Source organism: Macrobrachium nipponense, chromosome 32 (genome assembly GCF_015104395.2).
Source record: "Macrobrachium nipponense isolate FS-2020 chromosome 32, ASM1510439v2, whole genome shotgun sequence".
In the NCBI taxonomy this organism is placed as follows: Eukaryota; Metazoa; Arthropoda; class Malacostraca; order Decapoda; family Palaemonidae; genus Macrobrachium; species Macrobrachium nipponense.
The window spans coordinates 67,584,147-67,609,874 of NC_061094.1; the positions used below are offsets into that span (position 1 = coordinate 67,584,147).

At 37.6% G+C, this 25,728-nt stretch overlaps 3 protein-coding genes across 4 annotated transcripts in view; 2 read left to right on the top strand and 1 right to left on the bottom strand.

Annotated features, from left to right (window-relative positions):
• The window catches only part of LOC135207565 (uncharacterized), a 7,328-nt gene extending 4,760 nt beyond the window's left edge, over window positions 1–2,568 (bottom strand). The window contains exon 1 of the mRNA XM_064239400.1: window positions 1–2,568. This exon is cut by the window's left edge and continues 2,225 nt beyond it. Coding sequence (XP_064095470.1) covers window positions 1,091–2,062 — 972 coding nt within the window. The 5' untranslated portion in view covers window positions 2,063–2,568 and the 3' untranslated portion in view covers window positions 1–1,090.
• LOC135207569 (small ribosomal subunit protein uS7m-like) overlaps window positions 1–25,728 on the top strand; it is a 143,196-nt gene that overhangs the window by 26,317 nt on the left and 91,151 nt on the right. The gene's annotated exons all lie outside the window — the stretch shown is intronic.
• The window catches only part of LOC135207567 (uncharacterized), a 75,066-nt gene that overhangs the window by 13,577 nt on the left and 35,761 nt on the right, over window positions 1–25,728 (top strand). The window lies entirely within an intron of this gene.

Consider the following 25,728-nt stretch of genomic DNA (forward strand, 5'->3'; position numbering starts at 1 on the left):
AAACTTCTAATCACTTCACTTAAGTCTTCACCTTGTTTGGCACTCAGATGTTTCAGTTTAGCCTCCACATTTTGCAAAATTGAAGAATTATTCATCTTGCTTTCAGCTCCCAATTCGTAGCCATCATCGTCTTCTGTAGATGAAGTTGTTTATGTTATTGACACAGTTTCAGTTTTAGTTTCTGAAATAAGGTTTAAAGAGGTTCATGTGTATCTTCCTTTGTCGTCGTCTTCTTTCTGGTGTTTCAATCACATAAGTTCTATCACTTAACTTCTGAATTATCTTGTAAGGACCTTGAAATTTATTAGTGAGGGGAAATCTCTTGACAGGTAAGAACACTAACACTTGTTGACCAACACTAAAACTTCTTAGCTTAGTCTTAGCATTAAATCTCTTTTTCATTTTCTCTTGACTCACTTTCAAATTTTCTAAAGAGAATTTTCTAATCTCTTTCAATCTTCTTCTTAAGTTCTTCACATACTCTCCTTGGATTTCCTAATGATTTCCTTCCCAATTTTCTGCAAGAATCTTCAACGGTCCTCTCACATCTCTACCAAAAATCATTTCATTAGGTGAACATCCCATACTTTCTTGATAAGCACTCCTCACTTCAAACAGCATTAATGGTAAACCAACATCCCATTCTCTTCCTGACTCAGAACAATACTTTGTCAGCATACTTTTCAATGTCTGGTGGAACCTTTCTAAGGCACCTCGAGTCTCTGGATGATAAGCAGTGGATAACTTGTTTCACTCCTAACAAATTCATCACATCCTGGAATAACTTTGAAGTAAAGTTTGTTCCTCTATCACTTTGTACTATTTCTGGTATACCAAACTTTGAGAAAAACTCCACAAGTTTTTCAGCAACTATCTTGGCAGATATGTTTCTAATAGGGATTACCTCTGGATATCTTGTCACAGGACACATTAATGTTAACAAATACTCATTTCCTTTCTTTGTCTTTGGCAGCGGTCCAATTTCTATAAGTTGTAGGGGGGCTTTCTTGATGGTTTCATTCGGTTTTCCAGCTATTTGGCAGGTATGACACTCATGACAGAATCTACTAACATCTTTGTGAAGTCCAGGCTAGAAGAAATATTTCATGATCTTCTCCACAGTCTTCCTGATTCCCATATGTCCAGACTCATGAACTACTGCTACCACTTGCCTCCTCAACGGATATGGAATCAAAATTTGATTATATTCGCCCCATACAGCATCTCCTGGTATATCTGTAGGTCTATACTTCCTCATCAGCAAACCTTCCTTCAGATAATAACAGGTAGGAGTTTGTTGCATCTCTTCTCGATCAACAACTCTGAAGAACAAATCAGCTAACAATGCATCCTTCTTCTGCAAGTCCATTAGCTTCTCTCTTGTCACTTGACCAACTTCAAGGGTTGAATTCTCAATATGTACTAACTCAGCTACTGTAGTTTCACTACTGTCTTCAGGAACACTTTGACTACTCGGAGTCTCTTCAGTAACATCAGGTTCTTCTTTTTCATCGTCGTTGTCTTCTTCATGCGAAATCTCTTCTTGGTCAGCACTATGGGAAACATCACTTCCCTGGAACAATTCTTCTAAGCACAAAATTCCTTCACTTGATCCTTCTTGGGTGGGTAAATCCTCAGTTTCTTCACTTGCAGTCGTAGTCCTCTTCATACTTCTGGTAGTTACACAACTCGGAAACAGGTGGGGGTTATTCTTCTCCAACTCTTCTGTAGGACTAATCTTCAATGGTTTGTCTGTCACTACGGGACAAGGAATAAATGGCACACCTCCAACTTCATTCCCCAACAGAACATGTACACCTTCCACAGCCAGTGAGTCCTTTACAGCAAAATCAACATTCTCTGTCGCCAATTCACATGACAGGTGTAAGCGGCATATAAGAGTTACTTCCTCTCCCTCTATACCCTTCAAAATAACTGAATCTCCTGTGAGACTCTTCTCCAGCTGAGGATGAGCACCACGTACTACCACACTATGGTTACTCCCTGTATCACGTAATATCTTGACTGGTACCTGCACACTTCCTCCTTGAGTTGACAGCATACCCTCATAGATATATGGCTTAAATGCCTCCACACTGCTAAGCCACTCACTGCTTGAGGTTACATTTTCACTGGTTGGTAAACATTCAGCTTGTTTAGTTTCATTCTTCTCTGGAGTCTGATTCTTTCCCACACTGCTCTTCGTAGTTTGTTTCACCTGGTCACCTTTCACTACTTGACCAACTGGCTTTGACTGCTGTTGATTCTGGTAACACTCTTGACTGAAGTGTCCTACTCTTCCACACTTGAAACAGACAACATTAGGTTTCTGTAACTGTCTTGAAAAATTGGATGATGATTTCACATTAGTTTGCTGAGGTGTATTACCTTGTGTACTCTTGGTATTATCACTTGTAGGTTTCCCATTAAGTTTGTTCCTGTTATTTGGATAAGACTTAAAACCTGAGCGTTGTTGACTTTGGTACTTGACATTGTAATTGCGTTTGCTACTACTTATATTGTAATCTTCACTCAGTGTAGCAGCTTTGTCAAGTTTCTTAACCTCTCTCTCTCTCTTCTCTCTCTCTCTCTCTCTCTCTCTTCTCTCTCAAATAGGCTCTTATATGTTCAGTAATTCCCTTAAGATGCTGTTCAAAAACAAGTAACTCTTCTAACTCATCAAAAGTTTTAACTTTAGGAGCTTCTAACCAATGTTTAAAACACCTTCTCACTTTGTAAGCATAATCTAAGAAAGTTCCCTTCTCATCTTTTCTTAAACTTCTGAATCTTTAATTGTAGTACTCTGGGGTTATCTGGTAAACTTGTAGCACACTGTGTTTAAGTACCTTGTAGTCTTTACACTGATCAGCTGTTAAGGCTAGATAAGCATTTCTCCCTTTTCCAATTAAGACACTTTATAGCAAAACTGACCACTTATTCTCAAAGTGATCAAAAAACTCATCTGGAGCTTCTTCAGTAAAATTAGGGATTAACTTCTGCACTCTTACTACATCAAATACAGGGTCTTGATTACCTTGGTTAGGGTTAGTCGGTGTCACATGTATTATGGATCTAGCTCTTATCAATTCCATCTCCCTTTCATGTATTGCGACTACCCTTTCCTCTTTTATCCTTTCTCTTTCCTCTTCTGCTTCTCTTTCTCTTCTTTCTTGTTTTTCCCTGTCTATTCTTTATCTTTCAGCTTTCATTCTCTCTCTTTCAGCTTGTATTTTCAGCTTAATCAAATTCTTTACTGCTTCAATGCATCTAAGCTCTAACTCTGCATCACTTTTCTCTTTCTTTTCTGCTTGCTTATTCATAAGATCAGCACATGCTACATTCAACAACTCTTGAGCCAATTCTAACTCATCTTCATCAGGTATTCTACTAGAGTCTATCAATGATTCCATAGCAGTACATCTTATTTGTGCCTTTACCATACTAGTAGACACATAACCACCATTTGCCACTGCTAAAGCGCTCCACTGTGCCATAACCACCACTTGCCACTACTAAAGCACTCCACTGTGCCTTAGTCAGAGTGGTTTCAGATAACACTTGGATGGAAGGGGCTGGTAAAAATTCTTGAACCTTGAACTGAGCCATTTTCTCTAAGTTATCAACTTGCACTTCAATACAATGAATGCAAAACAAAAACTATATGGTCACTCTCCTAACAAAATATATCCCTAACACCACCAGTATATAATAGAGTGATAATGAAATCTGTTTTCCCGGGTCTGAGCACCATTAATACTTGTGGCGAAGTGCCAAGTATCTGGTTACTACACTTACCATTCATTAATTGTTACCTCATAACAGCCAGACACCTGAACCCTCATCACAGGTACTAAACAAATGAATACTTTAAAGGCAACAGTGATCCCTTAACAACTTACCAGTATTGCAGAAAATCAGACTAAGTTCATCAAAACAGGTGTGAGGTAATCTTGTAAGTAATTGAATTAATCAAAGGGCATCACTACATCAACAACTTTAAAAGTCTAAGTATTTCCCTGATTTCATGTCTTAAGTACTTCATTGGTTCAGACTCACTTCAAGTAAATAGAAGGAAAACAGATCAATTACCACTCTATTTTTCTACCTAAGCAAATCATATAAATATACTGGTGTGAAATAAAACACTTATAAGAATTTTAAATACAAAAATTTATTATTAAACTCAAAATTTGTATGTGAAATTCACAATATCAGGGAAAACAAAGCAAAGTGTAATTAATTTATGAATCAATGAAGTAAAACTGAATCAAAATTAATTTATACAAAATTCTAGAAAATTAATTCAATCAAAATTCAGAAGTGTTAGGCAATAATTAAAATTTGGAAATTAATTCACAAGTGCTATACAACAATGAAACTTGAAAAGAGTTCTAAGTATGTGCAAATTAATTCACAAGTGTTAAATTCAATTAAATGTGCAACGATTAAGTAATGAAAATAACTAACTTAATTAAATTGTGAATGCAAATGAAAACACAGAAAAATGTGGAAAATACCAAAAGTGTAAAAAGCACTAATCACACAGAATATAAAATAAAAACACACACTTCAATAAGAAAAAATGAATAAATGCACACAAAAAAACTCACTTCAAATGAAACAAACACAAAACATAAAAATTTGCAATGTGTAGAAATTGAAATCGTTTCACTCAAACCATTGTAACTATTAGTTATTAATTGCAACTAATAAAAATATAACACACTTTACCTTAATATACCAATTTCTTTCTGCTGCAGGTTGTTTCACAATTTCACTACACAATTCACAATATTTCACAAAAATAGGCGCCGTTACACACTTGTACAATGTCTGTTCAGATTCCACATAAAGCACTAAATAATACTAAATAACTCTAAGAAATCCGAAATTTAAAATTTACGAGTTACGAGTGACCATTGTATAAGTATAAATCTTTACGTTACGTTGATATAAACTCAAAAGTGGCGTGAGAGAGGAGAGAGAGAGAGAGAGAGAGAGAGAGAGAGAGAGAGATATGTCTGAATGCTCTGAGGATTTAAGTCAGAATGAATGCTTTCTTCCTTACAGAAATTGGACAGTGGATCTGGCACAAAACGTTTTGGGCATGTGAAAGATGATGCAATCTTTCTATAAGCTTCTAATATGACGTAACATTACAGAAAAATTGTGAAATCTGCACGTGGTTATTGACAAAGACATATGCGTATGAAACCAGTATGCTCAACAAAGACACGACTCGATCGAAACAGAAATCCCTTATCAGACGTGATGACAGAATTCCCAAGATACAACGGAGACCTCGAGACTCTCTTATCTCAAGGCATTGACATAATAGGGAAACAACCTCTAGCTCGGAACAGACAAAGATAATCTCTCTTTTTTACATTCTACATTATATGCTTTTGAATTATGTTATGCAGAATCTGAACATACATTCAAGACATCCTATAACTAAGCTAGCTAAGAATCTGAAAAATGTTGCAAAACTCTATATATAACATTTCATTTAGTCTGAGAGGGGATATATGCATTTTGAAAGTAGCAACATATAATAATATACATATATTTACTTACTTAAATGTATGTTTACATATATTCATACATTATACATCTATTTATAATATACAGAAAATATATATATTATATATATATATATATATATATATATATATATATATATATATATATATATATATATATATATATATATATATACATATACATATATGTGTGTGTGCATGTGCGTGTGTATATACTACATACACACGTGCATGGCGTTTAGTTTACTTAGGCATTAAGCTTTCAGGTGGTTGAACATTTATTTTAAATGTATTTTACCTGTATGAGTCTATCACGAATATATTTTTGTCCTTGATTAAAACCATTGTATCGTGAAGAGTGAAGAAAATTCAATTATGGTATATCTTGTACTCTTTACATTTCATTTGTAGTGCACACCAGTGAAAATCAGCAGAAGTTGTTATCCATTCAGACATGTTATGTCCAGCCAGCCGGCATCTCTAATGCGATGGAATGAAATCTGTAATGGCTTTAACTTTAAGACTGTTATCTGACAGTCCCCCGGATCCTGTTCTTTTAATAGTGATGTTTAAGTTTAAAGATTCTTGAAGACGAACCTCATGAGGCTTTTGCCCAGTGCATGTCGAAATAGATTTGCAGTTCTTGAAACCACATCAGGGGAGGAGCAGACAATGAATCAAGATTGGTTTAAACTCAAGATTGTAAACTAATCTTGTGGAGAAGAGGTACTAGAATGTATATGGTAACTAGATAGTAAGTAACCTTGGATATTGGTTAAGACCTGAAATACAATAAATAGATGGACAAAGGATGATGATATTGACTTAGTCATGTGTTTCCATGAAATACTGAAGGGTAAAACTAATAAGAGGAAAGTACGTGGCAAAAGGAAGAATGGATCAGGAGTAACGTCAGAAGAAGGAACACAACGTTGGGTGGAACATTTTTGTGAAGTCCCAAATAAGATACTTGAGGGGGATAGTGTGACTTGATATATCAGATGCTGACGAAGACCTGAATGTGTGTGAATGAATTCTCAGTTTTTGAAGTGGTATCAGTGAAAAAGTCATGAGATGTAAAACAGGAGGTTATATTGGAATCACTGCAGAGATGATTTTGACCACTGAAACTTCAATAATGCGTCGTTTAGTATGTCAATATTTTGCTTGAAGAGATTTTCCCTTTGACTCCTGATGGGCCATTGACATAGGTTCACAGAAAACTGGATGTCAATTAAAAAAATAAATTGAAAGATATACATATATTTATGCAAATATGCATCATATCAAATGTCCATGTGCAAATTTATAGTAATCACGTGCAGTAAGAATGATTAGCTAATTAATTATAATTGGGCAGAGCTATACATTTAGCCAGAAAAGAAGGCAAGTTGCTTGGAGCCAACATGAAGCAAAGCTATCAGACAAAATCAGCAATTAAGTAACAGCTGCACTTTCACGGAGTTCAATCGGTGAAGTGATGTGTAGCCTAGGAGTTAACAGCAGGCATAGTAGCAAAACGGCCAACATGTTACATGCAGGAAACTATTAGCACTTGTCATGCATAACGGATTAGTTGTCAAGCGAATATGGTGTACCCTAAAGAGAGGGATTCCGCAAGTACATATGCTAACACTAATTTGAAATCCACGAAAAATCACTAATCGGGCTTCCAGAGTAGTGAGTGGACAATACTTAACGTATAAAACAGTTTACTTACAAAATACTAAACATTATACATAGAAAATAGCAAACAGCATACGTACATAACATTTAAGTAATTAACATTAAAGCAAATAATAATTAAACATTCAACAATGGGCGTTTCACATTTTCACCATCGCTTACGAAACAAGAAGAAACGAATTTCCCCAAGGATATTAAAGCAACTGAGCTACAGGTGCTCCATCTATTGCTAAGTTTGTTTATTAATTGGAAACTATGACATAGTAACTAGTCTGTTTTGCAGAATATGAAATGAGGAATCAAAACTTGAGGATTGAGAACATGAAGTCATAGTAAAGGTAATACAAGAAATGTGTCTGAATATGAAATGAGGAATCAAAACTTGAGGATTAAGAACATGAAGTCATAGTAAAGGTAATACAAGAAATGTGTCTGACAAGAAATGTGTCGGTTGTCATGAAATCAGTTTATGATGAAAATATTCAATCCTTATAGGTTGGAAACAAAAACTGATAAAAGGTCCACGAGATGAACAATCTAATTTTAGAAAGTGCAGGAGTTCCGCGGATCAGATAACTGTCTTAAAACACCTTGTGCCGCAGTGAATAATAATAAAAAAAAAACTCCTCTGTTGATTACGAGAATATATTTGACGTGTCTACAGACCGTTAGATATGTAAAGCTCATTGAAAGTAGCCATATTAGAAATACAGCAATGGTCACTTGAACAAGGATATTTACAAGGCGATCAGGAATTTGACGAATCGCTAGTGCGACCAAGGAACAGCCCCCTGGCTCCCGACGATGCTGCCATCAAGCTCTTTCCCCAGAATAAGTACGCACTTTGTTGCTTCTTCGATGAGAACATTGTACCCTAAGATCTTGCCACTCATGTAGAAGAACTGCAGAGCTGCCAACTTTTGCGTATGGAGTAACCCAGCTTCCCTTACTTGAAATTAAAAGAAGATGACTGTTTACAATTTCAATTACTCTGAAGTGGAATGCCTCCATTCTTACACTGGGATGCACTCTACAAGTTTTCAAACCACCACTCTTGCTACCTGCAAGAATCGCCATTATATCCAACGCCATCAGGTATATAATGGTAATCTGACACGCCAGGAGAGAGTCAATGTCACGGAAATCACTTGAAATTAACTTGAAGTGCTGAACAACCTTGGCAACTCTTGAGAACATAAATCTGGTTAAAAAAAGAAAAAAAGGTGTCAAGTTTATCCTTACCGTATCAAGATTCTAACAAGAGTTTAATTTCGTCTTTCAAAGGAAGGTTTTAACTAACACGATTATATTATTATTATTATTATTATTATTATTATTATTATTATTATTATTTTTATTTATATATTTATTTTTTTTCTTTTTGCTCTATCACAGTCCTCCAATTCGACTGGGTGGTATTTATAGTGTGGGGTTCCGGGTTGCATACTGCCTCCTTAGGAGTCCATCACTTTTCTTACAATGTGCGCCGTTTCTAGGATCACACTCTTGTGCATGAGTCCTGGAGCTACTTCAGCCTCTAGTTTTTCTAGATTCCTTTTCAAGGATCTTGGGATCGTGCCTAGTGCTCCTATGATTATGGGTACAATTTCCACTGGCATATCCCATATCCTTCTTATTTCAATTTTCAGATCTTGATACTTATCCATTTTTTCCCTCTCTTCCTCTTGAACTCTGGTGTCCCATGGTATTGCGACATCAATGAGTGATACTTTCTTCTTGACTTTGTCAATGAACTTCACGTCTGGTCTATTTGCACGTATCACCCTATCTGTTCTGATACCATAGTCCCGGAGGATCTTTGCCTGATCGTTTTCTATCACTCCCTCAGGTTGGTACTCGTACCACTTATTACTGCAAGGTAGCTGATATTTCTTGCACAGGCTCCAGTGGAGGGCTTTTGCCATTGAATCATGCCTCTTTTTGTACTGGTTCTGTGCAAGTGCCGGGCATTCGCTTGCTATGTGGTTTATGGTTTCATTTTTTGTATTGCACTTCCAACATATGGGAGAGATGTTATTACCGTCTATCGTTCTTTGAACATATCTGGTTCTTAGGGCCTGATCTTGTGCCGCTGTTATCATTCCTTCAGTTTCCTTCTTAATCTCTCCCCTCTGTAGCCATTGCCACGTGTCATCGCTGGCTAGGTCTTTAGTCTGTCTCATGTATTGTCCGTGCATTGGTTTGTTGTGCCAGTCCTCTGTTCTGTTTGTCATTCTCCTGTCTCTGTATATTTCTGGGTCTTCGTCTACTTTTATTAGTCCTTCTTCCCTAATAAAAGTAGACGAAGACCCAGAAATATACAGAGACAGGAGAATGACAAAGAGAATTATTATTATTATTATTATTATTTTTTTTTTTGGGGGGGTGTCTATCACAGTCCTCCAATTCGACTGGGTGGTATTTATAGTGTGGGGTTCCGGGTTGCATCCTGCCTCCTTAGGAGTCCATCACTTTTCATGCTATGTTAGCCGTTTCTAGATCACACTCTTCTGCATGAGTTCTGGGGCCACTTCAGCCTCTAGTTTTTCCAGATCCGTATGGTTATGGGTACAATTTCCACTGGCATATCCCATATCCTTCTTATTTCTATTTTCAGATCTTGATACTTATCCATTTTTCCCTCTCTTTCTCTTCAACTCTGGTGTCCCATGGTATTGCGACATCAATGAGTGATACTTTCTTCTTAACTTTGTCAATCAACGTCACGTCTGGTCTATTTGCTCGTATCACCCTATCCGTTCTGATACCATAGTCCCAGAGGATCTTTGCCTGATCGTTTTCTATCACTCCTTCAGGTTGGTGCTAGTACCACTTATTACTGCAAGGTAGCAGGTGTTTCTTGCACAGGCTTCAGTGGGGGGCTTTTGCTACTGAATCATGCCTCTTTGTACTGGTTCTGTGCAAGTGCCGGACATTTGCTTGCTATGTGGTTTATTTTTTCATTTTTCGGATTGCACTTCCTACATATGGGGGAGATGTTATTTCCATCTATCGTTCCTTGAACATATCTGGTTCTTAGGGCTTGATCTTGTGCCGCTGTTATTATTATTATTAGGGAAAAACTCTCTATCGCAAGAGTATATATAATGTTCTAAAGGGTCCACAATAATACAAAGTGTTAAGAGTCCGTGTATAATTTTTAAAACTATACCAAAAGCTTTAGAACCCTTCCCTGGGTTCATCTTCAGTCGAAATGAACAAATTAGTTACAACATGTAACATGTACAGAGGTAAATTTAAAAACAAGAGTCCTTGAAGATCGTTGACACCAGTCGTTAGCTCGTTAATGGGCCAGGTGATGATAAAAGAGGATAGTTAACTCCAACTAGATGATTTCCTCTCCCCTATCAATCCTTCTGGCTGCAATTCTGTTGGATCTCCGCAATAGTTGCAATGTTGCAGGAAGTCCTTCATCCGAGGGTGTAGATTGGGCACCGTAACCAGACTCACCTGGGGCAGCGGTTACCTGGACTGGGAGAGGCAAGGCGGAAGCGGCATCAGGAGAGGGAAAAACAGAGCCTGTCCGACAGTTAAAATCTTTAAAAACATACTAGTAATATAAAAATTAACATTTGGACTGAAGATGAACCCAGGGAAGGGTTCGAGAGCTTTTTGCATAGTTTTAAAAATCATACACGGACTCTTAACACTTTGTATTATTGTGGACCCTTTAGAACATTATTATTATTATTATTATTTTTTGTTTTTTTTGCTCTATCACAGTCCTCCAATTCGACTGGGTGGTTTTATAGTGTGGGGTTCCGGGTTGCATCCTGCCTCCTTAGGAGTCCATTACTTTTCTTACTATGTGCGCCGTTTCAAGGATCACACTCTTCTGCATGAGTCCTGGAGCTACTTCAGCCTCTAGTTTTTCTAGATTCCTTTTCAAGGATCTTGGGATCGTGCCTAGTGCTCCTATGATTATGGGTACGATTTCCACTGGCATATACCATATCTTTCTTATTTCTATTTTCAGATCTTGATACTTATCCACTTTTTCCCTCTCTTTCTCTTCAACTCTGGTGTCCCATGGTATTGCGACATCAATGAGTGATACTTTCTTCTTGACTTGGTCAATCAAGGTCACGTCTGGTCTATTTGCACGTATCACCCTATCCGTTCTGATACCATAGTCCCGGAGGATCTTTGCCTGATCGTTTTCTATCACTGCTTCAGGTTGGTACTCGTACCACTTATTACTGCAAGGTAGCTGATGTTTCTTGCACAGGCTCCAGTGGAGGGCTTTTGCCACTGAATCATGCCTCTTTTTGTACTGGTTCTGTGCAAGTGCCGGGCATTCACTTGCTATGTGGTTTATGGTTTCATTTTTTGTATTGCACTTCCTACATATGGGAGAGATGTTATTTCCGTCTATCGTTCTTTGAACATATCTGGTTCTTAGGGCCTGATCTTGTGCCGCTGCTATCATTCCTTCAGTTTCCTTCTTTAGCTCTCCCGTCTGTAGCCATTGTCATGTGTCATTGCTGGCTAGTTCTTTAGTCTGTCTCATGTATTATCCGTGTATTGTTTTGTTGTGCCAGTCCTCTGTTCTGTCTGTCATTCTCCTGTCTCTGTATGTTTCTGGGTCTTCGTCTACTTTTATTAGTCCTTCTTCCCATGCACTCTTTAGCCACTCATCTTCACTGGTTTTCAGATATTGCCCCAGTGCTCTGTTCTCGATGTTGACGCAGTCCTCTATACTTAGTAGTCCTCTCCCTCCTTCCTTTCGTGTAATGTATAGTCTTTTCGTATTTGCTCTTGGGTGTAGTGCTCTGTGTATTGTCATATGTTTCCTGGTTTTCTGATCTATGCTGCGGAGTTCTGCCTTCGTCCATTCCACTATTCCAGCACTGTATCTGATTACTGGTGCCGCCCATGTGTTTATGGCTTTTATCATATTTCCGGCGTTGAGTTTTGACTTGACTATGACCTTTGAAGTTCTCTGCATACATTCTTTCCTGATCGTGTCCTTCATCTCTTGGTGTTTTATATACCCTCCTTCCATTATTCGCAGGTATTTGTATCCCGTCTCATCTATGTGTTTGATGTTGCTCCCATCTGGTAGCTTTATCCCTTCCGTTCTCGTTACTTTGTTGCCTTTTTGTTATATTGATCTAAGGCGCATTTTTCTATTCTAAACTCCATCCTGATGTCGTCAGATTACAATCCTTACAGTCTGGATTAGGGTATCTATTTCCTTGATGCTCTTACCATACAGCTTGATGTCGTCCATGAACATCAGATGGTTGATTCTGTCGCCTCTTTTCTTGAGTTGGTACCCGGCATCCATCTTCTGTAGTACTTTTGTCATGGGAATCACGGCTACTATGAAGAGTAGTGGGGACAGTGAGTTGCCCTGGAAGATGCCTCTCTTGATATTAACCTCTGCTAGTCTTATTCCAGAGCTTGTAAGTATTGTATTCCAGTTGCGCATTGTATTTTTGAGGAAGCTGATGGTGTTTTCCTCTGCCCCATATATTTTCAGGCATTCTATTAGCCATGTGTGTGTGGTATCATGTTGAAGGCTTTCTTATAGTCTGTCCATGCCATGCTTAGGTTGGTTTTCCTTCTCCTACTGTTCTTCATTACCATTTTGTCTATCAGGAGCTGGTCTTTTGTGCCCCTACACTTCCTTCTGCAGCCTTTCTGTTGGTGGGGGATGGTGTTTGTCTCCTCTAGGTAATTGTATAGCCTTTCACTGATGATACCTGTTAGTAACTTCCCCATTATTGGTAGGCAGTTGATAGGCTTGTAGTTACTGGCTATATTTCCCTTACTCTTGTCTTTTTGTACTAAGGATGTTCTTCCTGTGGTCATCCATTTGGGTGCATGGTGATTTGAGATACAATGCTGGAGTTGTTCTGCTATTCGTGGGTGTAGGGCCTTGAAGTTTTTGAGCCAGTATCAATGGACTTCATCGGGACCTGGGGTTTTCCAGTTTGGCATTTTCTTTAGTTGGTGTCTGACTGTGTCTGTCGTGATGTCTGTGAATCTTTGTTTTATTCTCCCTATTTCCTCTTCCTTGACTTCCTGGAGCCATGTTGCATGTTTGTTGTGTAATACCGGATTGCTCCATATGTTTTCCCAGAGTCTCTTACTTGGTTCGGCTTCAGGAATTTTTTGGTGGTTGTCTTCCCCTTGACTTCCTGGAGCCATGTTGCATGTTTGTTGTGTGATACTGGATTGCTCCATATGTTTTCCCAGAGTCTCTTACTTGGTTCGGCTTCAGGAATTTCTTGGTGGTTGTCTTCCCCTCTTTGTTGGCTGTATAGTCTTTTCTGGTTGGTTCCGAATAGTTTGTTATGTTGGTATCCCATTGGATCTTATGTGCTTTGGCCTTAAGCCTCTGTTTTACATCTTCTATTGTGTTGTTTAGTCCCCTCTCTTGTACTTTGTATTTCTCGTTGAGTTCCTCCCTTGTTTTCTTACTTCTTAGCCTTTTTTCTGCCATCTCTTTCAGTTTACTCAAGTCAGATCTCATCACCATGATTTGCTTTTCCAGGCGACTTTTCCAAGGAGGTTGCTGTTTTGGTTTCTGTTGGGTTGGTTGTGCTGGTGGTGTTGGTGTTCGAATCCCCATCAGTTCTGCTACTAATCTTGCTCCTGCATATGCCAAGTTATTGTTTCTGTGATACTGGTGGTGTATTATGCCCATTATTTCATTGACCTCACTTGTTTTCTCCCTTAATTTCTTGGTGTTGTAGGCTTTCATGGAGGGGATCTTTGTTCTCTCTGTATCTGGCTCCTTCCATTGTCTAAACTTTTCTACCCATTCCGTCCTCTCAGTTACTTCGTCGGTGTTTCTTCGTTTGTCGTTGTTTGATACCTCATCATCCCTGTCATCTTCGTGGCATCGTCTCTCAGTTCGTCTTCGTGTAATTCGTTGTGTGTGACATTTCCCTTTCCAGTTCTTCTCTTTCTGTTGGGGGGAGCCAGTTCTTTTTTCTTTAGTTACTTACTTGGTCTGCCAGCCTCTGCTCTGTTTGGGGGGGTGTATCTTCATTCCAGATGTTGACCAAACCTTCTTCATATCCTCTCTCCGTCGGGTTGTTCTGAGTAGCATCTCCATATTTCCTTATTTTCTTCTCTTGTCCATTTCTTCCTTTGGTTTGCTTCTGTAACTCCAATCTCAGGCTGTTGATTACTGTCGTTGTGGATGACGACCTCCAAGTACCTGACCGTCTTCCCCTTCAATATGGTTGAATACCTGGCTGCCGGACGAAGCTCCTCTGTTGCCAGAGGTTCCATTTACGTCGTTGTCTTTTATTCCTTCATTTCTTAACATCATTGCTGAGTTTTGCTATTTAACCCATAGCTGGACCCTACCCCATCAGGGATAGGTACTCATTTACAGCTGAGTGGACTGAGGAAATTATGGTAAAGATCCTTTCCCAAGGAATCAACGCCGAGGAGAGCGGTCACCCATCCAACGACTGACCAGCCCCAATGTTGCTTAACCAGTCCATTGACGATGTAACCCACTCTGCCACGGCGCCGCATATTATTATTATTATTATTATTATTATTATTATTATTATTATTATTATTATTATTATTATTATTATTATTTAGATAACTTTCAATCCAGGATTTTTTTTTTGGATGGACCAATAATGGAGCCACAAATTTTATTTGGGGATGGTTTACTTACAATTACCCACTTTGGTATTATACGTCAGTTATAAGAAGGGAGATTCTTTTAATTGCCAATATGAAATGAGAATTTTATTTAATCATCATTCGAGCTATATTTGTATTTCTACTAGGTAGAGTTTTATACAGGTTATTTGCTATTTACTCCTAAATGGGAAATTCAATCTCCAAATTAAACATTAAAAATCTGTAGGACCCATTGAAGCTCTTGCTACAATTCACAGCACTAAAATAAGAGCCAATGAGAAAGAAAGAAGAAACTCGATTAAATGGAAATGCGAACATTCGCCCTGTTTCGTGATGTGATATAGAAACTGATGTTGAATAATTGAAAAGGTCAGAGATATGCGTCAGAAACATAACGAATCACTTCTGAATTTGTCGTGATACGAGATAGTAAAAAATAGATTTGAAAATGCAATATTCATGAAACTTTATACAGGAACGTCACGAATGAATGAGACAGCGAGAGAGAGAGGGGGTTTAAAGTTCTCAGATAGCATTCCTCCAGGTACCTTTTCCCTTACTTGGAATATTTTGCATTTTTTTAATTAGTAAGTAGTTCTTTTTTTGAGACGTGTAAATTCCGGAATTCGGCGTCTGTTCCAAATGGTTGTATAATTGGTAAACTTAATTCAAGTTTTATCTCCATTACTGGTGTGTTCTGTGTGGTTACTGAAAAGTTCATCTTTGAGCCGTTATTTAGGCACATGTAGCCTGGATACTTAATTTCTGGCGGGCATTTTACATATATACAAAATATAAAAGCGTATTTGCGATGGTCTTATCTATCTCATTCCATCCATCACAACCTTGAGAATGGACATTGACTCAGACTTTTTCTCTTTGAGTTTAACACCATCCGTGACTAGTGTAATTATATAGCTTCTTTCGTGACATTGAATTTAGCATGAACTTTTAACATTTTCTAAATATTTCCCTTTCCTTTGGATTAATGGTTAGCTGTGACTTATTCGTTCCTAAGTTCAAGGACATCATGGTCATTGGCTGGAGAACAAATTGTTATCGTTGAAGTATGGTCGTTGCAGAAGGCGTTTGTAGTTGATAGGGAGTGGGGTGTTGTGGCATTATGTATTTGTATCATAGCACATTCTAATAGTTCCCTCATATGCCTGGCATCACGATCTCTTCCAAAAGCACATCATGGGCATGCAGATATGGACCCTGGAAAGACATTGCATCTTGTAGATTAAGTACTTAATCTTAAAGGTGTCACACACACACACACACACACACACACACACGGGAATTCCACTACAGTGAATCATAAGAAGGCTTGCTTTAGTACGGTACGGGAATGTATGATGCGTAAAATAGAAACTAGGAGAGGAGTCACTTGAATGGTATGTAAGTTAATTTTCTTGGAAAAAAATCACAGACCTATGAGCAGTGTGGCAAATACCAAACCGTATTCTGAAACCTTCAAACAAGAATGACTTTAGATTGTATTTTCTGTATATTTTTCTTTGTTTTTGCCAATGCCAGTTTTATCCAGCTATAGAGAATGTTGAAAGTAAGTTCAGATCGAAGAACATAAAACGTTGAATTGACAGAATAAGAATACAATTAGTGATAAAACTGGATGCAGATCAATAAAAGGAAAAGGAAATCTCAAAAGGTCTGCTGTCACAGCAGCAGTAATAAATGATACATGTTAGTAGTAGGTATAGTGAGAAACATGGGTATTGATCACCTTGATATTCCACATCACACACAAAATATCATGTTAGATAATTAGATTTCGTAAATTGCATGTACAAATGGATTACCGAATTACTCGAAAGGAGAGTTTATTATAAAGTCTTCACACGAGGGTATTCTTGCAAGAAGGTATCCATTACCATTCTCTAGCTCTTATGAACGAATTTTTATGAAGCAAAAAATTATGTGAGCTCTTTCCATGTTCCAGGCCTCTGCCCTTTATAAGCCATTCATATTTATTAATATGATAACGTTATCATTAACATGTAATAGGCTACTGAGCATGTCAGCCATTAAGGTCTTTCTATGCAACTTTTAGATCGCTGATAGATATGATCTTAACCTGGTTCCTTTGAGGGTTTGACTTGACGTTTGTATAAGTGTGGAAAAATTTCGCGTAACTGAGCAGCTTTCTTCGAGAGCAGTTAAACCCCACTTCAACTTCGCCGATGTTCTCAAAAGTATTTAGTCAAGATCTTCATCGGAATTAAAAAAAAAAAAAAAAAAAAAAAAAAAAAAAAAAAAAAAAAAAAAACTAGCGTTCACGCCCTGTTAAGTGACAGCTATTCCAACCCCGCCCCGAGGCTCTTCACCGCTGAAATCGGATTTCTCTAGCCATTGTCCAAGCAATACAAATATAATGTTATTTTTTTTCGACATGATATTAAAATCATCGTGAATCATCCCAACACGCACACGCTATCTGTGACTACACACGTGTTGCCATAGTTATCCAATAAGTTACTACTGCAGTGAAAGCACTCTGAAACAGAAATAAGGATCACTGCACCAAACGGAGAATAAGTGACATGGTGCCGGCAAAGTTTTTAAAGCATTGTATATATATATATATAATATATATATATATCTATTATATATAGTATATATATATATATTTATTTATTATATTATATATATTATATATATATATCCATACATACACACACTTGTCGACCAATGGTTATGCTCACTCAGCAGTAAGACGTCCAAGTTTCAAATTGCTGAGCGACGCAAAAATATTTTTAATACGTTTCGGTAAATCCCATTGCAGCAGTTTTGACCTCAGGAATGAGATGTTTGCCTGATAGTATATATATGTGTGTATGTGTATGTCTATACAAACACATACTTATATACATTCATACCCCGCCCCTGCACACACACACACCTATATATGTGTGTATATGTATATGTATATATATATATATAATATATATATATATATATATATATATTTATATATATATACACACACACAGACACACACACACACACACACACACACACATATATATATATATATATATATTAATCTTATTATCTATATATATATATATATAATATCTATATATATATAATAATATATATGTGGAGTAAGGAAGGACATATGTCCTTTAAACATTCTACCAAGCTATCTACGTGTTGAACCGTTTAATATAGAAATTGCTGGAGGATGCTAATTGAAAACAGTGACCCCGACTAGGGAATGAGCTAAGAAGCAGATTACTCGGTGGTCTAAGTCACTGCTTATAGTTGTTCCTAAAGCAGGCATCAGTTCAAATCCTGCCGTGGATGAAGCACTAATTGTTTATAATTCCCCTTGGGCGTAAATTATCTCCAAGGTCACGTGAACTGCATGTTAAAGGATGCTTGTGGCTTGATATTCGTGAATAAAATGTCCCGCAGTTATGTGACAGAGAGTCATACGCACACACACACACACACACTATGTAATATAATATATATATATATCTATATATTATAATATAATCTATATATATATCTCTATATACTTCATATCTATATATATAATCTATATATGATATATATATTTTATATATATATATATTGAGGGGACTGGTCAGTCGCTCATATCTAATAATGTTTATTTCTAAAAGTTGCAATTAGTTTTAAAGTGAACAGAAAATTACGAAAACTGACTTCCCAATACATTGTGGATCATTAAGCTCGAACTAATGTATATATATACATATATATATATATATATATATATATATATATATATATATATATATATATATATATAAAGAATCAATCGTTGCAATGAAAAAAAAAAGAATAAATAATGTAATCGATGAAACATGTGCTTGTTGTAATGTAAATGAACTAGTTGCCCAACTTTCCAATATTAAATAGAATTTTTAATAAGTTTTTTTCAGTCCTTAGAATTATCAATAAACTTTTAACCAGATTTCTCAAACCACCATTGCCCAACTTTGATGTACCTAAGAAACTACTCTTTGCTTACATCCCTTTTGTGTTTGATACTAAATTTTTACGTAGACTGAAACAGATCATTGAACAAGAAATTCCTTGTCTTCAGTTGAAACTTATTTCTAATAATCCAAGCAGGATAGGTTAATTTTTCAGCTGTAAAGATCGCTTGCAGTCTTTCATGAGATCTAGTGTTGTATATAGATTTGCATGCCCTGGATGTCCGGGCTCCTACATCTGATCTACTCGTAGGGTATTGCAAGTGAGATATTGCAGCCACATGGGTTTCAGTTTTCGTACAGGCCAGAGACTTAAACAACCAGAGTTTTCTAACATTAAAACTCATGCTGCTATATGTAAAATAGAGGTCTTGAAACAGCACTTCTCTATTATTGGATATACAAAGGACCCAGATCATCTAACTACTCTGGAGTCATTACTTATTAAAAGGCTATTTTTCTCTTTGAACAATAACACCACGGCTTCACTTCTGTATTTGGCATAACCGACTTTTAGTTTGGGACGTCAGGTTTTGCCATTCCTTCTTCGTCTTTAGCCTTGGCTCGTTGGTGTCTTGGTTCTCTCTCTCTTCTTACAGTGTTTAAAAAATTTTTAACTTTTAACTTCTGCTTTTCTTTTTAAACCATTAATTTTTAATTACCTTGTAACATTGTGAATTCCCTTTTATAATGTATTTACTTTTATTGTTCACAGACTGATAATGCACCGAGATTTGTGTGCGAAACGTTTTTAATAAACTATGGCCTTCAAACTGATGTACTATGGTAACCCCCTGTATATTATATATATATATATATATATATATATATATATATATATATATATATATATATATATATATATATATCTACATCGGTGTGTGTGTGTCCATATGTTTGATGTTTCATAGTTCTTTATTGACAGCATTATGGGCCAATAACTTATTCTGATAGATACACAGACGCTAGTGTTGCTGACTCGGGTTTTAATTATTCATTCACCTATGCGCATACTACTGCTATAGGCACGGTGAACTGAAATCAAACGATATTCCTTTTAACTGTTTCGTTATTTAAGAAATCAATTGACTTTAATTCACTCCGACTAGAGTGAAGAGTACGGTTCTTGAGACGTACATTAAAGCATTTATGTTTTGATCCAGAAATTTTTGCAATTTTCTTGTAAGTTCATAATAATTTGTCGCACTATATTTGCAAGAAATGTATTGTCTATAGGTTGTTTAGTTTTTAATAGCTTTATTTTTTTATCATTCAAATAAGAAAACCCACTATTCAAAAGCTTTAAAATCCCAGAATTCTTGATAAACCTTTCATCCACTTGTAACTCCAAGACATTTTTCCTTAGAATTCCTAGCTTTCTTTTTCTTTAGTTAAAGGTTTGCTGTCTTTAGATTACATTTCGGTTTGTTTTTAAGGCTCTACTTGCAGTGTTCAGGTGATGAATGATAAGCTTAATGCAACAGCATAATACTGCTTTTAGTGGGAAATATCGATGCCGTGATATCACTTTTAATATAATTTATGTTCCAGTGATCTTTGACTTAATCGAATGGCATTGTACGCTGGCAATATGTAGGACAAGAAAGACTCCAAGCCTTTGCATTTTGAACAGTTAAAAGTATCTTTCGGGCACCTAATAAAATATTGTAGCCCAATATATATATATTAATATACTCATAAAAGTATTTTTCAGGCACCTAATAAAATACTGAAGCCCTATGTATTAAACTATTGGTGCGTGTACGTACCTGGAATCTATATCTGTGCACACTTATACTATTATACAATTGTACAATTATATTTATATATTACAAAGTGACAAGTACTCTTTAACAATTATCCATGATCATGTTTGTATTTTACTAAGTAACCGCTATTCTTAATCAGGTTACCTATTTCCATAATCTTCATGTATACATGTTACCCTTTTGATTTTTTTGGTACCTAATAATCATTATTATCAAACATGGATCTATATTTTCCATGCATTTCTCTTTATTTATGAATATGTCCAAAAGGGGTATGTAACAAAACCTTTTTATGCATTTAATCACTTGTTATGATTATATCTAAATATATGTTACGAGCACACTCCTAAGAAACCATGTTTAAAGTAACTTTTGTTATTCAAGGCTTGAATGGTAGCTGTCCGAGCCTAATGTAATAAAATCAATTATTTGAACAGATTAATTATAATATCTGTAAATAGAATCCATGACCTGAGGGGTCATTGGTGAATTAGGAGCGTCCTACGTGACTATCACAAATCTAGATCACGCTGTGCAATGCTTGCAATAGCCTGGTTTACGTTTGTTTGAAAACATCATCGATTCATGAATTTGTTAACTTTTCATAACACCTTCCATGGGAAGCGGTTGACCTGTTAACCTGCGCCGGAAACTTGTAACTTCCGAGCCGGCGGACTACTTATGTCTTTTTATGTGAATCGCTGAGATAGCTAGTGTTTTGCTATCGACGCGATGCTTTAAGAGTTCAGTTCTATTCTAGTGATCAAACGGAACGGTCTCCTGACCGAACCATCCCTCTTGTGATGGAGTTAAGAAATAAAGTTGTTTTAAAGTTATCAACTTCTCCGTTTGAATCATCTCCCTTATTCTAAGAAGAATCCACTATACTAAGATACAACGTAGGAGAGAAGAAAAGAAGAACCAGTAATGCTTACGAACAACAGTCGTAAGAAAAGACAACCAGTCTTTCGCCAAAGCGGAAGAACTTACATATTTGCACGTATCACCCTATCTGTTCTTATACCATAGTCCCAGAGGATCTTTGCCTGATCGTTTTCTATCACTCCCTCAGGTTGGTGCTCGTATCACTTATTACTGCAAAGTAGCTGATGTTTCTTGCACAGGCTCCAGTGGAGGGCTTTTGCTAATGAATCATGCCTCTTTTTGTACTGGTTCTGTGCAAGTGCCGGACATTCGCTTGCTATGTGGTTCATGGTTTCATTTTTCGTATTGCACTTCCTACATATAGGGGAGATGTTATTTCCGTCTATCGTTCTTTGAACATATCTGGTTCTTAGGGCCTGATCTTGTGTCACTGTTATCATTCCTTTCATTCCTTCTTTAGCTCTCCCCTCTGTAGCCATTGCCATGTGTCATCGCTGGCTAGTTCTTTAGTCTGTCTCATGTATTGTCCGTGCATTGGTTTGTTGTGCCAGTCCTCTGTTCTGTTTGTCATTCTCTTGTCTGTATATTTCTGGGTCTTCTTCTACTTTTATTAGTCCTTCTTCCCATGCACTCTTTAGCCACTCGTCTTCACTGGTTTTCAGATATTGCCCCAGTGCTCTGTTCTCGATGTTGACGCAGTCCTCTATACTTAGTAGTCCTCTCCCTCCTTCCTTTCGTGTTATGTATAGTCTTTCCGTATTTGCTCTTGGGTGTAGCTGCTTTGTGATTGTCATAATGTTTCCTGGTTTTTCTGATCTATGCTGCGGAGTTCTGCCTTCGTCCATTCCACTATTCCTGCGCTGTATCTGATTACTGGCACTGCCCATGTGTTTTATGCTTGTATCATATTTCCGGCGTTGAGTTTGACTTGAGTATCGCCTTGGGTCTCTGCATATATTCTTTCCTGATCGTGTCCTTCATCTCTGGTGTTTATATCCCCTCCTTCTATTATTCCCAGGTATTTGTATCCAGTCTCATCTATGTGTTTGATGTTGCTCCCATCTGGTAGCTTTATCCCTTCAGTTCTCGTTACTTTGCCTTTTTGTATGTTGACTAAGGCGCATTTTTCTATTCCAAACTCCATCCTGATGTCCCCAGATACAATCCTTACAGTCTGGATTAGGGTATCTATTTCCTTGATGCTCTTACCATAAAGCTTGATGTCGTCTATGAACATCAGATGGTTGATTTTGTTGCCTCATTTCTGAGTTGGTACCCTCGGCATCCATCTTCTGTAGTACTTTTGACATGGGAATCATGGCTACTACCAAGAGTAGTGGGGACAGTGAGTCGCCCTGGAAGATCCCTCTCCATATTAACCTCTGCTAGTCTTATTCCAGAGCTTGTAAGTATTGTATTCCAGTTGCGCATTGTATTTTTGAGGAAGCTGATGGTGTTTTCCTCTGCCCCATATATTTTCAGGCATTCTATTAGCCATGTGTGTATTATTATTATTATTATTATTATTATTATTATTATTATTATTATTATTATTATTATTATTATTATTATTCAGGCATTCTATTAGCCATGTGTGTGGTATTATTATTATTATTATTATTATTATATTTTTTTTTGCTCTATCACAGTCCTCCAATTCGACTGGGTGGTATTTATAGTGTGGGGTTCCAGGTTGCATCCTGCCTCCTTAGGAGTCCATCACTTTTCTTACTATGTGCGCCGTTTCTAGGATCACACTCTTCTGCATGAGTCCTGGAGTTACTTCAGCCTCTAGTTTTTCTAGATTCTTTTTCAGGGATCTTGGGATCGTGCATAGTGCTCCTATGATTATGGGTACAATTTCCACTGGCATATCCCATATCCTTCTTATTTCTATTTTCAGATCTTGATACTTATCCATTTTTTCCCTCTCTTTCTCTTCAACTCAGGTGTCCCATGGTATTGCGACATCAATGAGTGATACTTTCTTCTCGACTTTGTCAATCAACGTCACGTCTGGTCTATTTGCACGTATCACCCTATCTGTTCTGATACCATAGTCCCAGAGGATCTTTGCCTGATCGTTTTCTATCACTCCCTCAGGTTGGTGCTCGTACCACTTATTACTGCAAGGTAGCTAATGTTTCTTGCACAGGCTCCAGTGGAGGGCTTTTGCCACTGAATCATGCCTCTTTTTGTACTGGTTCTTTGCAAGTGCTGGGCATTCGCTTGCTATGTGGTTTATGGTTTCATTTTTCGTATTGCACTTCCTACATATGGGAGAGGTTATTTCCGTCTATCGTTCTTTGAACATATCTGGTTCTTAGGGCCTGATCTTGTGCCGCTGTTATCATTCCTTCAGTTTCCTTCTCTAACTCTCCCCTCTGTACCATTGCCCTGCGTCCATCGCTTTTTCCCAGTTGGCATTTCTCTGTAGTTGGTGTCTGACTGTCTGTCGTGATCTTGTGAATCTTTGTTTTATTCTGCCTGTTTCTTCTTCCTTGACTTCCTGGAGCCATGTTGCATGTTTGTTGTGTGATACCGGATTTGCTCATATGTTTTCCCAGAGTCTCTTACTGGGTTCGGCTTCAGGAATCTTGGTTGTTGTCTCCCCCTTCTTAGTTGGCTGTAATAGTCTTTTCTGGTTGGTCCAAATAGGCTGTTTTGTTGGTATCCCTTATCCTGTTCATGTACCGTTGATTCTTATGTGCTTTGGCCTTAAGCCTCTGTTTTACATCTTCTATTGTGTTAGTCCCAGCCCCTCTCTTGTAGTTTTGTATTTCTCGTTCAGTTCCTCCTTGTTTTTCTTGCTTCTTAGCCTTTTTTCTGCCATTCTCTTTCAGTTTACTCAAGTCAGATCTCATCACCAAGATTTGCCTTTTCCAGGCGCCTTTTGTTCCTAGGAGGTTGCTGTTTTGGTTTCTGTTGGGTTGGTTGTGCTGTGGTGTTGGTGTTCGAATCCCCATCAGTTCTGCTACTAATCTTGCTCCTGCATATGCCAAGTTATTTGTTTCTGTGATACTGGTGGTGTGTATTATGCCATTATTTCATTGACCTCACTTGTTTTCTCCCTTAATTTCTTGGTGTTGTAGGCTTTCATGGAGGGGATCTTTGTTCTCTCTGTATCTGGCTCCATCCATTGTCTAATCTTTTCTACCCGTTCCGTCCTCTCTGTTACTACGTCGGTGTTTCTTCGTGTCTCGTTGTTTGATACCTCATCATCCCTGTCGTCTTTAGTTGGTGCAATCGTCCTCTTCCAGTTCGTCTTCGTGTAAATTGCGTTGTCGTGTGACATTTCCCTTTCCAGTTCTTCTCTTTCTGTTGGGGAGAGCCGTTCTTTTCTTTATTTCCTTACTTGGTCTGCCAGCCTCTGCTCTGTTTTGGGGGGTGTTATTCCTCTCATTCCAGATGTTGACCAAACTTCTTCTATATCCTCTCTCCGTCGGGTTGCTTCTGATGTAGCATCTCCATATTTCCTTATTTTCTTCTCTTGTCCATTTCTTCCTTTGGTTTGCTTCTGTAGCTCCAATCTCAGGCTATTGGTTACTGTCGTTGTGGTGGTCAGTTGCTGGATGACGACCTCCAAGTACCTGACCGTCTTCCCCTTCAATTGGGTTGAATACCTGATTACCGGACGAAGCTCCTCTGTTGCCAGAGGTTCCATTTACGTCATTGTCGTTTTTTCCTTCATTTCTTAACATCATTGCTGAGTTTTGCTATTTATCCCATAGCTGGACCCTTACCCCATCAGGGATAGGTACTCATTTACAGCTGAGTGGACTGAGGAAATTATGGTAAAGATCCTTTCCCAAGGAATCAACGCCGAGGAGAGCGGTCACCCATCCAACGACTGACCAGCCCCAATGTTGCTTAACCAGTCTATTGACGACCTAACCCACTCTGCCACGGCGCCACATATTATTATTATTATGTTATTATTGTTTTTTTTTTTGTGAGGGGGTGTCTATCACAGTCCTCCAATTCGACTGGGTGGTATTTATAGTGTTGGGTTCCGGGTTGCATCCTGCCTCCTTAGGAGTCCATCACTTTTCTTGCTATGTGAGCCGTTTCTAGGATCACACTCTTCTGCATGAGTCCTGGGGCCACTTCAGTCTCTAGTTTATCCAGATCCCTATGATTATGGGTACAATTTATACTGGCATATCCCATATCTTTCTTATTTTCTATTTCAGGTCTTGATACTTATAGATTTTT